The sequence below is a fragment of the Hyperolius riggenbachi genome, chromosome 2, assembly GCF_040937935.1.
Source record: "Hyperolius riggenbachi isolate aHypRig1 chromosome 2, aHypRig1.pri, whole genome shotgun sequence".
Taxonomy (NCBI): domain Eukaryota; kingdom Metazoa; phylum Chordata; class Amphibia; order Anura; family Hyperoliidae; genus Hyperolius; species Hyperolius riggenbachi.
In genome coordinates, this window is record NC_090647.1 from 300,249,712 (window position 1) to 300,266,199 (window position 16,488).

The following is a 16,488-nucleotide window of genomic DNA, read 5'->3' on the forward strand; positions in this document are numbered from 1 at the left end:
TAACAGAATTTACAATACATTAGCGGCTACAGTTTCACATACTAGCAGGCATAACAGTACGATAGCATCTCTGAGATATTGTGTGTTAGAAATGCAGACGAGAAGGCGGAAGAGCAACACTGAGGCAAGTATGCTGGATTCAGGCTAGGACGGAAGAGTCAGGGGTCGGTGTTGTTGAGCAGCAGAACTGCCTGGGGGAAGAAAGAGTTCCTGCGCCTGGTGGTCTTGGATGGGATGGTTCGGAAGCGGCGGCCGGATGGGCTCGAAGAAGCGGCTGCCAGGGTGGGCGGGGTCGCAGGAGATCCTGGTGGCCCTCTTCCTCATCCTAGCCGCGTGGAGGAGATTGAGAGGTGGCAGGGGCGATCCGATTATCCTTTCCGCCTCCCTAATGATTCTTTGCAGTTTATGCCTGTCACTGGCCGTTGCACGGGCGTACCAGACAATAACTGAGGAGCAAAGTATAGACTCCGTGGTAGCGGTGTAGAAGCTGGTCAGCAGCTCCCGAGGCATGCCAAATTTTTTAAGTTGGCGCAGGAAAAATAGCCTCTGCTGTGCCTTCTTCTGAATTTTGATGGTGTTCTGTTCCCACCTTAGATCGGTGGATAAGGTTGTGCCAAGGAACCGGACCGATGATACTCTGGAGACTTCGGTCTCGCCTATGTGGACTGGTGGGTGGGAGGGAGGGTTCCTCCTGAAGTCAACAATCAGCTCAACAGTTTTTGTTGCATTGAGGACCAGGTTGTTGTTCTCGCACCACTTGCAGATTCTCTTTATCTCCCTGCGGTATTCCAGCTCTCCGTTTCCGCCGATGAGACCGATGATTGTTGTATCATCAGCAAATTTGATGACCTTGATGGAGTCCGAGGCGGAAGTGCAGTTATTGGTGTACATGGAGAACAGAAGCGGGGACAGTACACACCCTTGAGGTGCCCCTGTATTGGTAGTTCTCACGCTGGAGGAGCAGTTACCGAGCTTGACCTGTTGTGTCCTGTCTGAAAGAAAGCTCTTGACCCATGCGCGAAGTGTGGGATCGACGCCGAGCTGCGCCAGGTTATCGACCAGGGTGTCTGGGCAGATCGTGTTGAAGGCTGAACTGAAATCCAGGAACAGGATTCTGGCATATGAGCCAGGCCTGTCAAGGTGCTCCGTGATGTACGCCAGGCTGATGTTTATGGCGTCCTCAATGGACCTGTTGGCCCTGTATGCGAATTGGAATGGGTCTAGCAGTGCATCAGTGGTGCGTTTGAGGTGAGCGAGGACTAGCCGTTCTAGAACCTTCATAATGGTAGGTGTTAACGCCACGGGTCTGAAGTTGTTGAGGTCTGTGTTACCTGGCTTCTTTGGGACTGGTACGATTGTGGACCTCTTGAAACAGGAGGGGACTGTACCTTCTGCTAGTGATTTTCTGAATAGAGTGGTGAGCACCGGAGCCAACTGATCCGCACATGTTCTTAGGCAGTTCGATGACACTCCATCCGGGCCTGAAGCCTTCCTGGGGTTGAGCTTGCGAAGCAGCATGAGGACTTCTGCTTCTTGGACTGCAACCGGTGCAGTGATGCCTTGGTCTCCCAGTGAGGAGGGTGCCGCTGTCGTTACCGCTGTCGTCACCGACCCCCAGGCCCCGAGTTGTTCGGGCTGTCGCTCGAACCTACAGTAGAACTCGTTCAGTTCCTCAGCCAGCTGGGTGCTCGGGGTCACCAGTTGAGGGGGGGGGTTTGAAGTTAGTGACCGCTCTGAGGCCTTGCTATACCTCCCTCGATTTGTTGGATTGGAGGCGGAGACCCAGCTTGTCAGAGTAGGCTCTCTTTGCAGCGCGCAGTTCCCGTTTCAGGGCATACCTGGCCTCCTTGAACTCTTCTTGGGAACCAGACTTGTGCGCCTGCTCTTTGCGTTTTCGAAGCTGGCGCAGCTTGTTGTTGAACCAGGGCTTGTTATTGGGGTAGGCCTTGAAGGTCTTAGAAGGGATGCACATTTCTTCGCAGAAGCTAATGTAGGAGGTGACATTCACTGACCACTCATCAAGGGTGGGTGCCTCCAAGGATGACCAGTCCGTGCAGTCAAGGCACGCCTGCAGTTCCCACTTGGCCTCTTCCGTCCACTTCTTGACAGACTTTACAGTAGGCTTAGCGGTCTCAAGGAGCCTCGTGTAGGTGGGGATCAGATGGATTAGGTTGTGATCGGAGTTTCCCAGTGGGGCACCCTGGCTGGCCTTGTATGCATCCTTGTGGACTGTGTAGCAGTGGTCCAGGGTTTTGTGATGCCTGGTGGGGCAGGTGATGTGCTGCTTGTAACGGGGCTTCTCCTGGCGCAGGTTCGCGTTGTTGAAGTCACCAAGGATGATGATGAGGGCCTCTGGGTGGGCGGTCTCCCACCGTGAGATGCTGTCGCTGAGTACTCGCAGGGCATCCTTGGTGCTAGCGTCAGGTGGGATGTAGACTCCGACAAGAATAAGAGATGAGAATTCCCTTGGGGAGTATTGTGGTCTGCAGATGACGGCTAGAAACTCAACTTCCGGGGTGCAGGCCTTGCCGAGAATGGAGGTGTTGGTGCACCAGGTGGTGTTAATGTAAAAGCAAATACCCTCTCCTTTCTTTTTCCCAGAGAGCGTAGGGTCGCGGTCCGCGCGGAGGAGGTCGTAACCTGGTACACTCAGGGAGAGGTCGGGGACACATTCACTCAGCCAGGTCTCTGTGAAGCAGAGGACCGGGGTGCTCCTACCGATCGAGGATTTGCTGCTAAGTAGTAGGAGCAGCTCATCCACTTTGTTGGGCAGAGAGCAAACATTCGCTAACAGGATGGCAGGAATGGAGGTGCGGAGGCCCTTCCTCTTGAGTCTCACGAGTGCTCCTGCTCTTCTTCCTCTGTAACGAAATTTGTTTGGGGCATCTACGGCTCTGTTCGTGAGATGTTTGATGTGTTCAGTGACTTTGTCCCACAGGGGCTCGCCCTTTGGCAGGATGTTTCCAATGATGGGTTCCCATTTCAGGATCTCCTCTCTAGTCAGGGTGGTGGTGTTCTGTGAAGCTGACTCCCCTCCCATAGCTATGAGCGCTGTGGCCTTAGTGGAGGTACAGGGCACGTCAGGGACAGGGAGCCCTGGCAGGGAAGGTGTGGGGTGCCCTGACTAACAGCCGAAAAGGTGCAGCTGGGTTCCTAGGGGCCGACCGGTTGGGCAGCGGGGCACAGTTGTGTGCCCTGGCAGAGCTAAGGGCAGCACGTGAAGGAGGAGGGACACAATATACGGCAGAAGATCAAAACACAACAGTTATGCAGGCAATAGCTCAGGGAACATAGCAGTTATACAACAACAGTCCAGCAATAGTTCAAGCAATAGGTTGAGGTATGTAGCATTATGCAGCAATAGATCAGCAGTTCATGCGGCAATAGATCAGCAGTTTTGCAGACAACGGAGCATAGGTTGTAGCAATTATGCCGGCAGAGGATCAAGGCAGACGTGCAAGCGGTAGTTCATAGTATGCAGCGGTTGTCTAGGCAGTGGTTTGCAGTAGTAGAGGTTATTGGCAGCTATATGGGCAATTAGTAGCAGTTATACAGGCACAGGATCCCAGATCATGGCAGTTATGTGGACAGTAGCCCATAGCAGTTGTATGGGCAATAGATACAGTAGATGCACAGACAAGTACAATGGGCAATAGTTAGTGGCATTTATACAGGCAGCAGTTTGTAGCAGAAATAGGAGAATAATGTGGTTGTAGATAAAAGGTCTCACCATGCAACCTTAGCTGAGCCTGGATCGAGCAGGGACCAAGGACCTGGCTCATCAGGGGTCCAGCAGGGATGCCCCTTCTCCCCCCGAACTCTGGAGCAGTGGGCAGGTAGTGAGCCCCTTCCTAGGGTGCTGGTATGGCTGGCAAACAGCGGGCAGCCCTCCACTTGGGTGTCCCAGGTGAGCAGGGAGTGTGTCGGCGACAATCCGGCAGCGAGTAGGCAGACCCCGCAAAAGGATTCCGGCAGAGCACGGGAGCAGTGAATGGCAGTCGGCAGAGTCTCTTCCCTCCGTGGGTGGCCAAGGGAGCTCAGTGGTGCAGGTAAATGGCAGTCGGCAGAGTCTCTTCCCTCCGTGGGTGCAGGTCCCCCGGCAGCAGTGGCGATGGAGATGGCAGAGGCCGATTGGCAGAGGCCTCCCACGTGCTGAACACGCGGAGTTTATGGTCCGGCGACCGTGAGGGCAGAGATGGGTACTCCTGCAGGGGATAGCGGCAGCCTCTGCTGTCCCCTGCGAAATGGCAGGCGGCAGGGTAATGACAGTGCTCCAGGGCTCCCCGTGGCTAGCTTCCAGTGAAGCGGCAGAGCGGCACCAGTCAGCACGTGGGTGGTCCAGGGGAGCTATAGAGGCTCTGGGAAGAGCAGTGCAGCTTGCTCCTGGCAGTCCGGGAGGAGACTCGGATGATGTCGGGCAGTGACTCGGTGGTGCGGCGAGCAGGCAACACCGGGTGGTCGATCTCCTGTGACTGTCTCTGTGAGGCAGTGGGGCAGCGAGGCTTCTGAAGGAGCGATGGAGTCCTCGGTGGAGCGCTCCTCGACACGTGGGAGGTGGCTGTCCGTGGAGGCTTGAAAGACTAAACTTACTACTAAACCTAGGACACTAGGAGTAACTGAAAGAACAAAAACTATCTAAAAACTAACTAATAACTAAGAACTGACTGAAAAACTGACTGAAGACTAACTAAAAACTAAAACTAGACACAGAACAGTGCCGAGAGCCGATGTGACCGTGGCTGCCCTGGTGGGCGCCGGAATCAACCTACTTCCTGTTTTGGTGGCCATTTTGTTTGTTTACAAACAAACTTTTTAAAACTGTTTTTAACCACTTTTAATGCGGCGAGGAGCGGCGAAATTGTGACAGAGGGTAATAGGAGATGTCCCCTAACGCACTGGTATGTTTACTTTTGAGCGATTTTAACAATACAGATTCTCTTTAAAACAATAAAAGGCTTGAACTACTTCAGTTGTGTGTATTTGAATCTAAAATATATGAAAGTCTAATGGTTATCAGTACATTACAGAAAATAATGAACTTTATCACAATATGCAAATTTTTTGAGAAGATCCTAAGGTGAAAACAGCAAAAACGGGTGAAAAAGCTTTGTGACTCATGCCCAATATGACATGTAAATATTTTCATATAACTTACTGCTCTTTCACTCCATATATTCTCTCTAGCATAAAAAGTCCAACGTAAAAAAAACAACAACAAAAAAAACAGTTACAAGTCCTCAACTTTTGACAGTGGACTGAGCCTTAGAAATCATTACCTTTTCCTTCTGTAGCAACTCCGCTATCAATAAGCCAGCAGAAAACCTGTAACATAAAAAAAACCCTCTGGGGGATACTTACCTTGGGAGGGGGGAGCCTCTGGATCCTAACAAGGCTTCCCATGTCATCCGCTGTCCTGGCTTTCCAGCGCTGCAACCCCCCAAACAGCATCAAGGTAAATATTTACTTACCACAAACCAGCGCAGGCACAGTAGCGGCTCTTCGTTTGGGCTAAGGCGGAAATAACTAAGCCCGATCGTATCCGCTCTACTCTCGCCTGCGCAGTAGAACGGATAGATCATGCTTGGCTATTTCCACCTTAGCCCGAATGAAGAGCCGCTACTGCACCTGTGGTAGGTCAATATTGGCCGCGTAGGCAATTTAGTTTTTCAGGATTGTTTTTCAGGATTTGTCAAGGGACCGCAAGGCGAGCGTTCTCTTACTACGCTACCACGATGCCAATTGATTATTCCCCTTGAGTGAATAAATCTAGAAACTGGGCTGATGTACTATACATGAATGATTGATTTCTCAGACTACCTGCTCTGCTGTCACTGCTCTGTTTATATGTACATAGGTGGGAGATAAAGAACACAGAGTTCTTTCATTTTTGGATTTCATTACATACCATTCTTTTCCCTTGTGACTTGTAAAACTATTTTTTTCACAAATCAATATATTTTGTTCTTTGGACATCTTAGATTACACAATCTCTCTTTCTCTTTCTTTTAATTGACTTTCCACTGTTCTTTTTTCAATCTATAAAGTCACATTTATTTTAATATTCACATTCAATATTAGATTTTTTTTTTTTATCAAACATACTGTGTAGACCGTTCAATTTTCAAAGCACATCTGATCAGATTTCTAATGAAAAAAAAAAAAAATTAGAAATTGTTAGGGGGGAAAAAAGGGGGGGGGGGGGGGGGGATTGATTTTTCTCCCCCGATGGAGATAAAACAAACTTTTTCCAATTTTTAAAAATTTGAGTGTGAAAAATAATAAGAAAAAAAAAATCGGATCTATTTCATTGCATCGTGTATGGCCACCTCTAGGATGACCATTTCTGCTTAAAAGGTATTTACCATTTTAAGGGAATGGTCAGCTTTTTACTGATCGGCAGCTTTGACATTACAGAGTGGCAGGTCCATAGTTGGTCTTAAAATCCATCATAAAGCATTAAAATAATGTAACACACAAACTACGTAGTTAGGACAAGGATTTTAATTAGAGCTTTCTAGAAAGATGATGTTAATGAAAAAGGTCATAAAGTATGTCCCTTTTGCAGTTACTAGCAGCCAAACTGTCACAAATCAAAGCCAGTCGTGGACCAATCTCATAAAAGGGCTAAAATGTACTCTAGAGAACAGAAGCGGAATGCTGTAATATAGGAGTGTCAGTAGAATCGGAACTGTTATCTATATAAATTCTGTATGAATCTGAGTCCAGACCTAAATGGTTACCTGGAATTTATAAAATAAATGCCACCGATTGTTTCTTTATATGACAGTCATACTGTCAGATGTTGTAGATCTGTCATCAGCAAATTAAACATTATCACACATGTAACATCATTTAATTAGGTGTTAACTTTTACTCAGGTCAAAGAGAGAGCAGGATAGCCTGAATGCTGTGAGGCATGGAGGGCTATGGGAATAAAAAATGACTGAAGTTCAGTTTTACAGCATCATAGTCAAACTGTGTACATAGAACCAATGAAACAGACATAGCCTCTTTAATATCTCTCTGCCATCTTAAAATGTGCTGTAACAGTACCGCTGAACATGACAATCACAGAATAAAGTCTCCAGTGGCTCCTTTTCAAGATACATATATATTTCTATATATTTCCCTGCTACAATTCCAGACTTCCAAACAAAGTGTCTTATAGTGCAATCAAACAATAGGTTAATGTATCTGCTTGGTAAACCCCTTGTCAGTGCCAGAAGGAAAATGTGGTACTTTTCCTTCCACTGGAGGGTTTAACTAATTACAAAAATAAAAAAAGACTCTGTTAATCTACCAGTTATTAAAATTGATTATACACTGGGCTATCTGTTGAGTTATGCATGAGTGTAACCAGACATCAGTGCTGAGGGATGAATGCCCCTTGGTATGAAGACGTATGAAAATATTCCCATTTGGTTGATCCCTACTTAGAAAACCCACTGAGACTGATGTCATCTCCTTGCAGCAAGGCATCCCCAGGGACGAGGGGTGAGGGATTGTCCGGACTCTGCAGTGATAAGAAGTCTGAAATGTCCATAGAGGATGGTGTCCAGGGTGGCAAGTCTGTGGGGTTCAAGTGTCCACTACTGCCTTCACAGGGGGAGGAGGGAGGGGGAACAGTGTCAGGAGGTGTTGACTTGGGATCTGCTTTCGAAACTGAGTCAGAACATCTTTTAGTCTTGGCAGGTGGCTCCTTTACAGAGTCTCTACAGGCACACTGACACTGGCAAGACTCCTCTTGTTTTATAATGATGACAGGAAGGCTCAACCCTATCTGCTGTACGGCATTTCCTGAAAATAAGAGAAAAAAAAATCAAGTTAGAATGTGTCCCTTAAAAGGAACCTGAAGTTTGAGGAAAAAAAAAAAAAGTGTTTCACTTACCTGGACTCCTGTGCCCACACCTTTTCCAAATGATCCTCGGGTCCAAGCCCCCAACCCCCCCCCCCCCCCCCCGCTCACTTTTAGTTTTGCTGTCCACTGCGCAGCCCTGGTCTTCGTTCGCACTCCTGTTCCCGGGAACATCCTGCGCAGGCGCAGTTGAGATTTTCTCGTACTGCGTCTGCGCATGATGCTCCCGGCGACAGTAGCACGTATGAGGACGCGCGTGGCCAGGGACATGCAGGCGCAGCGGATGTCAACTTGTAAGTCGGCGAAAATGAAAGTGTCCATGGCCTGGAAGATCGTTTGGAAACAGCATGGGCACAGGATGGCTGCAGAGGGCTGGCAGAAGCACCAGGTAGAGTGAAACTCTTGGGGTTTTTTTGTTTGTTTTACATCAGGTCCGCTTTAAAGGACAAAAAATAAAGAGTTTTAAGTTTATAATCCTTGTAGTGGCGGTTTGATTACCTTTAGCAACAGGGTTACTTATTTTGAGCAGTGTATATACATTTCCATAATGCCCTTTTTGCTTTGCTCACATAGTAGGCATCACATTTATACCGCAACAGCTAAGAGACCTGTTGTGGAATAATTGGCAAAATGTTCTAATTTATAAGTTTTATTTAAAATCTGGGAAGCTGAAATCTACATTGGTAGCAGAAGTCACAAGCAAAACCACCATGCATAGAATACGGTCCAACAGTGACAGGAAGTGCCAAAATATTTTAATACTCCTACACTCATTTCCTTGAAGAGAACCTGAAGGGAAAAAAGTGCCCCTAGAAGGTCCTTACCTCGGCAGGGGGAAACCTCTGGATCCTAAAGAGGCCTCCCCCTTCCTCCTCACGTTCTCTAATAACTACAAGGACATTTTGATTAGCACCATTCCAATCTTAACCGCAAAACCTTCAGGTTCAAGTTGATAATTTGGGGGAGAAAAGGCTGGTTTCTAAACAAAATTATATATTCCCTATGACTAAAGGGTGTTGCTAATGATAGAGATGGGAAAATAGGGATAAGTGCACACAGGCACAGTATGAAACACCAATAGGCATTTATCCTTTTGAATATGATGTTGTAATACAACTATGATTATGCACAATAAATTACTGTTAACTCTGATAATGAAGTGTGAAAGTAATAAAAAATAACTAAAGGACATTTAATTGTTTTTCATTTTAATCTGTAAAGAGCTATGGAAAATATGTGGGGGCTATACAAGCACTGGCGCATTTAGCCAGGGGTTACCGATGTCTGGAATACCCTCTTGAGACTCCTGTACCTTTAAAAAAAATCTCTGAAATTGCTTAAGAGGGCAAGCTGGTAAATATACAGAGGCTTGCCTCCTGCAGGGTCTGTGGAAAAAACTCAGCTCTTTCACTATTGTAAAGACTGCACGTGGACAGCTACATAAGGTATTTCACAGGTTGAAAAGTTTTTGACAGTCCCTAAACTTCAGGAGGGCTGCCTGCAGCTTGTGTGAGAGGCTGGCAGAGACAGGAGACACATTACAGGCAAACAGCCTCTGTGTGATGTGTGACTACAATACAGATACGCTCTCTGCTCTATCTCAGTCTCTCCACTCCTCCTCTCTCCCTCCTTCACCCTTGTTTTCCCCCTTCCCCAAGTGCTGGCTGGATGTGTCCATACCAGGCCCGGACTGGCCAGGGGAAGGGGAGCAATCTCCCCCCAGGCCGCATTTCATTTAGTGATTTAGGGCTGGTCAGGTGCCTGGTGTATTCACATTTGTTGTTGTAACGCCCCATACACACACACTCAACAGCGGTCTTTTAGGCTTTCACAACTTTTCTTGGGAAACACCTCAAAAAAAATCTCTTGCTATTGTTCAAGCAGCTGATAAGACTGATAAGAAGTCAATCCAAAAGTTGAATTGACTTCTTTTCAGTCTTATTAGCTGCTTGAAAAATGTCAAGAGATTTTTCTAGGAGGTTCACAAGAAAAGTTGTGAAGGTGCGTACACGCACTACGGCAGTGAACGACGGGTCCGTCAGACCCTCCTGCTGGGCGGGCATTTCAGCGACAGTAGTGCGTGTGTACAGCCTGTCGGCAGACTTATGAGGCTGTTTCTGAACGATCTGCTCAATGGATCTTAACCACTTAAAGGGAGGGTCCAAGTAAAATAAAAAAATGAGTTTCACTTACCTGGGGCTTCTACCTAAACTTTAACTTGTGACAAAAAATAAAATCTTCTATGAACTCACCATACTCCTAACGGAATACCTTGGGGTGTCTTCTTTCTAAAATGGGGTCATTTCTGGGGTTCCTATACTGCTCTGGCATTTTAGGGGCCCTAAACCGTGAGGAGTAGTCTTGAACCCAAATGTCTCTAAATAACCTGTTAAATCCTAATGGTACTCATTGGACTTTGGGCCCCTTAGCGCAGTTAGGCTGCAAAAAAGTGCCACACATGTGGTACTGCCGTACTCAGGAGAAGTAGTATGATGTGTTTTGTGGTGTTTTTTTTACACACAATTTTCCATTTACAGAGAGATTTCTCCCACCCAGCATGGGTATGTGTAAAAATACACCCCAAAACACATTATACTACTTCTCCTGAGTACGGCGATACCACGTGTGGCACTTTTTTGCAGCCTAGGGGCGCTAGGAGCCCAACGTCCTATTCACAGGTCATTTTGAGGCATTTGTTTTCGAGACTACTCCTCACGGTTTAGGGCCCCTAAAATGCCAGGGCAGTATAGGAACCCCACAAGTGACCCCATTTTAGAAAGAAGACACCCCAAGGTATTCCATTAGGTGTATGGTGAGTTCATAGAAGACTATTTTTTGTCACAAGTTAGTGGAAAATGACACTTTGTGAAAAAAACAATAAAAATCAATTTCCGCTAACTTTTGACAAAAAATAAAATCTTCTATGAACTGGTCATACACCTAACGGAATACATTGGGGTGTCTTTTTTCTAAAATGGGGTCATTTGTGGGGTTCCTATACTACCCTGGCATTTTAGGGGCCCAAAATCGTGAGCAGGGTGGCCTCTTAGATGACAGGTTGTATTGGGCCTGATCTGATGGATAGGAGTGCTAGGGGGGGTGACAGGAGGTGATTGATGAGTGTCTCAGGGGTTGGTTAGAGGAGAAAATAGATGCAATCAATGCACTGTGGAGGTGATCGGAAGGGGGTCTGAGGGGGATCTGAGGGTTTGGCCGAGTGATCAGGAGCCCACACGGGGCAAATTTAGGGCCTGATCTGATGGTTAGGTGTGCTAGGGGTGACAGGTGGTGACAGGAGGTGATTGATGGGTGTCAAGGTGTGATTAGAGGGGGGAATAGATGCAAGCAATGCACTGGCAAGGTGATCAGGGCTGGGGGTCTGAGGGTGTAGGCGGGTGATTGGGTGCCCTAGGAGCAGATAGGGGTCTAATCTGATGGGTAGCAGTGACAGGTGGTGATTGATGGGTGATCAGTGGGTGATTAGATGGCAGAACAGATGTAAACAATGCACTTTGGAGGTGATCTGAGGGTAGGTCTGCGGGCGATCTGATGGTGTGGGAGGGTGATCAGATGCCCGTAAGAGGCAGGTTAGGGTCTGATCTGATAGGTGCAGTGGACAGGTGGTGATTGACAGGTGATTACAGGGAGGATAGATGTATACAGTACACAGGGGGGGGGGGGGGCTGTGGAGGATCTGAGTGGGGGGTGATCAGGAGCCCCCAGGGGGGCAGTTTAGGGACTAACTAAACAAACAGCGCTGACAGATAGTGACAGGGAGTGATTGATGGGTGATTAGGGGGGTGATTGGGTGCAAACAGGGGTCTGAGGGGTGGGCGGGGGGGGGGGGGGGGGTCTGAGGGGTGCTGTGGGCGATCAGAGGAAGGGGGGGAGCATATCAGTGTGCTTGGGTGCTTACCTGCGTGGCTGCAGCCTGCCCTGGTGGTCCCTCGATCACTGGGGACCACCAGGGCAGGAAGTAGCCTGTATAATACGCTTTGTATACATTACAAAGCGTATTATACACTTTGTAGCGGCGATCTGTCAGCTAGTAACCCGCCGGCGCTTCCGAACGGCCGGCGGTTACAGCGCGAGGGGGCGGAACCTGTTGCCGGCGGCTGATTGCGTCACGAATGATCCGCCGGGCAGATAGCTCAGAAACAGCCTTATCAGTCCACCGACAGACTGTACACACGCTGTACTGTCTGCGGAAAAAAACGCCCAGCAGGAGGGGACGACGGACCAGTCGTTGCCTTTGGTCAGGCGTGTGTACGAGCCTTAAGGCTATTCTCAATTTCTCTGCACTCCTCTCTCTGGGCTAGTGCACTCCAAACTCACAATAGCAATCGCTAGCAATTTGTGAGTGCGATTTTGTGAAGTGATTTTGTGAAGTGATTTTCAGAGCAATTTTTGAATGAATTGCTCAAAACAATGCTACATGCTGTGTGTTTGTGATTTTGAAAAAAATCACAACGCTGCTGTGAGAACACCATCATAGGGTAACATTAGCCAAGCGCTTTTCAAATCACTGTCGATTTGAAAAATGCCCAGAAGCACTCTTGGTGTGCACCAGTCCTCCCTCATTCACCTTTGTTTCCCTCTTCCCCTAGGGCTGGGTGTCGGTCTCTTCTTGTCATACAGGAAAGCTAAATACAAGTGCAATCCTAGTGAGGCAAATTACTATTATTTAGTATTTATATAGCGCCACCATCTTCCAAAGTGAGGGATTAGTAGAGATGGTGGCGAAGGGGAGGGTGTGTGTGTGTGTGTTTTGGGGAATTAAAGTGGCCATACATCTGTTGACTTGAGAGGCGATCGGCCAACCACTTTGATATTATCGAATTGGAAAAAAATTTGGGGTGGAAATTAGTTGAATGTATCAGTCTGAGATGTTGGGAGATCTCACTTGTCAGGTGTGGTTGTCAGGTTCAATAATCACGGCATGCGATAACCATGAATGATAGACACGACGTAAACCCCGGCCGCTGTCCCTCAAAATGTATTATGTACCCCCCGATGCCTGTACTTTACCTGTCACACTGTCCCTAGAGTGTTCTTTCTGTATTTCCGCATTGGTGCTCCATGTGACTACTGGCATATACGACGCCTCTAGTTTGCGTTTCCCCCAGGGCTGTGGAGTCGGTACAAAAATCCACCGACTCAGACTCCTCAGATTAGGATTCCACCGACTCCTCTAATTTGCATATTACAATCTTGTTGATTTAAAGTATGTAACATGAAATACGTCTTAACTGCCAACGCTTAGGAATTTTAAAAGACAACTGAAGTGAGAAGGATATGGAGACTGCCATATTTATTCCCTTTAGTCATAGACTAAAACTAGTCCTTGGTAAGAGTACTTGTAAAAGGTACAGGCCGGAACAAAGAACATCTATCAGGCCCTAGGCAATGTAACTGTGGGTACATGTAAGAGTGATGTGCAGGTACTCTGCAGGGGAATAAGGAGATTCTTCCTCTATTACACATTCTTCATGCACAATCTGAACCAGGTTTATGGGTGATCGACAACACCTATGTGTTCAATGTGCTCAACATTCTCATTGGATTCCCTGCAGCTTTGTGGAGAGTGCACATGTAGAGTATAGTACTACTGTGTAACAAAGTAAACCTGAGACAGATGAAATTAAAGTTTTATACATACCTGGGGCTTCCTCAGCCCTTTCAGGCTAATCAGTCCCTCGCTGTCCTCCTCCGCCACCTGGATCTTCTGCTAAGAGTCCAGGTACTTGAGCCAGTCTGGCGTAGTGCGCATGCACAAACTCCGCCGCCGGGAGCGTACTACACCTGCGCAACACTGTTGTGCAGGTGCAGAACGCTCCAGGCTGTGGAAGCGGCATGCAGCCGGACTGCCCAGACTGGCTGAATTACCAGGACTCATAGCAGAAGATCCAGGTGGTGGAGGTGGACAGCGAAAGACTGATTAGCCTGAAGGGGACTGGAAGAAGCCCCAGGTATGTATAAAACTTTTCTTTTCATCCTCAGGTACCATTTAATTCGTAGTCACCAAACCAAATTTTAACAACATATCAAATGATTTGATTTCATGAGCAAAGAGTACATTTGCATAAATCAGAATCAACGCAGAATTATTTCCATCTCATTGACCATCTGTATTAGTGACACGGCTACACATCAGGCTTTATACTTACAGCATCGATGTCATATACACAGTCACAATCAGATGTGTACGTCTGACTTTAAAAATACGGGGACTGCTTTATTGAAGCAGCACAAGTAACTCATTTTGATTGGTTTATTTCATTTTTGTGGACTAAGCACAGCTATTACTGTATGTAAAAATTATTTATGATGACTATTATCTGAGAAATAGAACATTTTATCATATTTTCTATTTTAATTACAGTTTAAATTCATTAGGAGTCGGAGTCGGTGCATTTTTTCCTGACTCCGACTCTAGGCACCCAAAATTGCCCTGACTCCACGACTCCGACTCTACAGCCCTGGTTTCCCCCCAGGCCAAAAGGTCCCAGTCCTCCCCGGTGCATGCTGCCATGAATTGCACCTTTGTGACAAAAAGGCGTCTTCTGGTATGAATATTAAATGTGGGGATATGTTTGCTTTCTATGCTGTGTTGTAAAGTTAGGTGTTAAAAGGCAAAGCACAACTGCAAGGGTTTGTTTGTCTATTCATTGCTGAAGATACTATTTAGATGGCAGTTGGTATTGCTTTAGGGCTCATTCACACAATGGCCTCGATTCATAAAAGTGCTGTCGGTAAGGTAAATTCGAGCGGGGAAACACCGCTGTCGGTATTTCAGCCTTCTGGGTGGTCATTCATAAAAATGTTTCTAGTTGTGATAGGAGTGCGGAGATATTCCGCTGTAGGCTAGCGTTAGGCTGTCGGTAGGCATGCGGAAACAGGAGAAGCTGGCCGAGTCCCTTCGTGCACTGACACCAAGGGTTTTCACCCATCTTCACCTTTTCAGGTTCTCCTGATCATCTATCCACTTCCTGTTCTGCCTTGCTTGGCATTTTTTCTCCCTCCCCCCTCTTTTTTGCTTCTCCCCCTTCCCCTTTCCACTTTCAACCTAAGGTGTGGGTCTGTCTGAGTCGGGCCCTACTCATTATTGGCCGCTAGGGGGAGCTTTTTACTCCCCCTGTGCGACCATATTTACGCATGCACCGCAAGCATAATAATGCAGTACGCATGCGTACATTACAGGCGCCATGCGGAATTATGTACGCTGCTGCTATGCGTCATTACGTGACGCGGAAGTATGGGCGGCGCTGCCACCGGAAGTAACGCCAAACGCCGGCTCTGGATAGTATTTAACCAGAAGCCTTTGGCCATTATGGTTGCAGCCTCCGTAGAAGCGCTGTTTAGCGCAAAACGGCCATCAGGCATCCTGTGCCCAGCACCCACCACCACCTACGCCTCCTCTCACAAGGGTGTGTGTTTTACTCCATGCTATTTTGCAAGATGATGCACGTTTGCACTTTACCTATGCTACAATAAATTGAACACTTGCAGCAGTGCCAGCTTTCCTGCTTTCTTTGTTTGCTTGCTATTTGATGTCTCTGCTTGAGCACGCTGAAGAGGTTCCAGAGAAGAGGTGATCTTGCATCTCCTGTGCATGCCGTATGTTCCTGAAGCTGATTTATGCATGACAACTGTAGTGCCAACCGTTTGTCTTCTTTTGGTTTTCCCTCCGTGCGGTGTTCTCTATGCTGCTGCTTGGGAGGTCTGTCCCATTCACTGCAATGTATTCCGCACGCTTCTCGCCACATCAGAGGAAGCGGTAATTTCCGTCTGCATACCGCTTCCTCTGATCTTTATGAATTGACACTTGTTACTTTTGTTAAGATAATCACCGCGCAAGGCGGTGATTTATCACTCTGCTCGCGAATGTCGGCTTTTCATGCGGAAAAAGACTTTATGAATACAGATTTTGCTATGTGGTCGGTAAAGTGAGCCGTTTTCAGCATTACCGCATGCGGGAATGCTTTATGAATCGAGGCCTATGTGCGGTCAGTCATGACAGACAGCACCACACATAATGCCTGCAATACAGGTAGCATGAAAGTCTACCATTCACACTACAGTTTGCATTCCCGCGTGCTGCATTGCAACTTAGCCGGGAACATCATCGCACACGACGTATGCATTGTCATTCATTTTGTTTAATAGAATGGAAGCTGCCGACCTATGCGATTTAGCACATTGCAATGCATGTATGAAATTGCGTTCATGCATGCGTTGCCTAGTGTAAATGAGCCCTTTTTATCACTTTGAAAGTTTTGTAAAAACTAGGTACTAGTTGTTCCTTTAACATAGGACAGGTCTTTTGGTGCCAAATTCTTTTGTCCCTTTTCAAGCCTTAGAACTGATGTACTGATCTATATCCTGACAATATATGTACCCTTCTACTGGAATTGGTTAGTGAGACTTGAAATTTGTTTCTATCCTCTGAATTGATATGAAGCTTATTTACAGATGCTAATATTTAGTATTTATATAGTGCCAACATCTTCCGCAGATGCATATATCCCTGCATCATATGGCTATCGCTTGCGCTATGTGACACTATATGGCGTATTCCACTGAATTGTCCAAACTAAGCCTATCTCCTGTTCCTCTCTCTGGGAGTTGTTCCA

The 16,488-nt window shown here is 47.1% G+C and overlaps 1 protein-coding gene across 2 annotated transcripts in view; it reads right to left on the reverse strand.

Moving 5' to 3' along the window:
• Positions 1 to 6,483: 6,483 nt before the first annotated feature.
• The window catches only part of MTF1 (metal regulatory transcription factor 1), a 52,008-nt gene continuing 42,003 nt past the window's right edge, over positions 6,484 to 16,488 (reverse strand). For both annotated transcript variants that reach the window (XM_068269024.1, XM_068269023.1), the window contains exon 10: positions 6,484 to 7,797. In XM_068269024.1, coding sequence (XP_068125125.1) covers positions 7,430 to 7,797 — 368 coding nt within the window. In that variant the 3' untranslated portion in view covers positions 6,484 to 7,429. The remainder of the gene's footprint in view (positions 7,798 to 16,488) is intronic.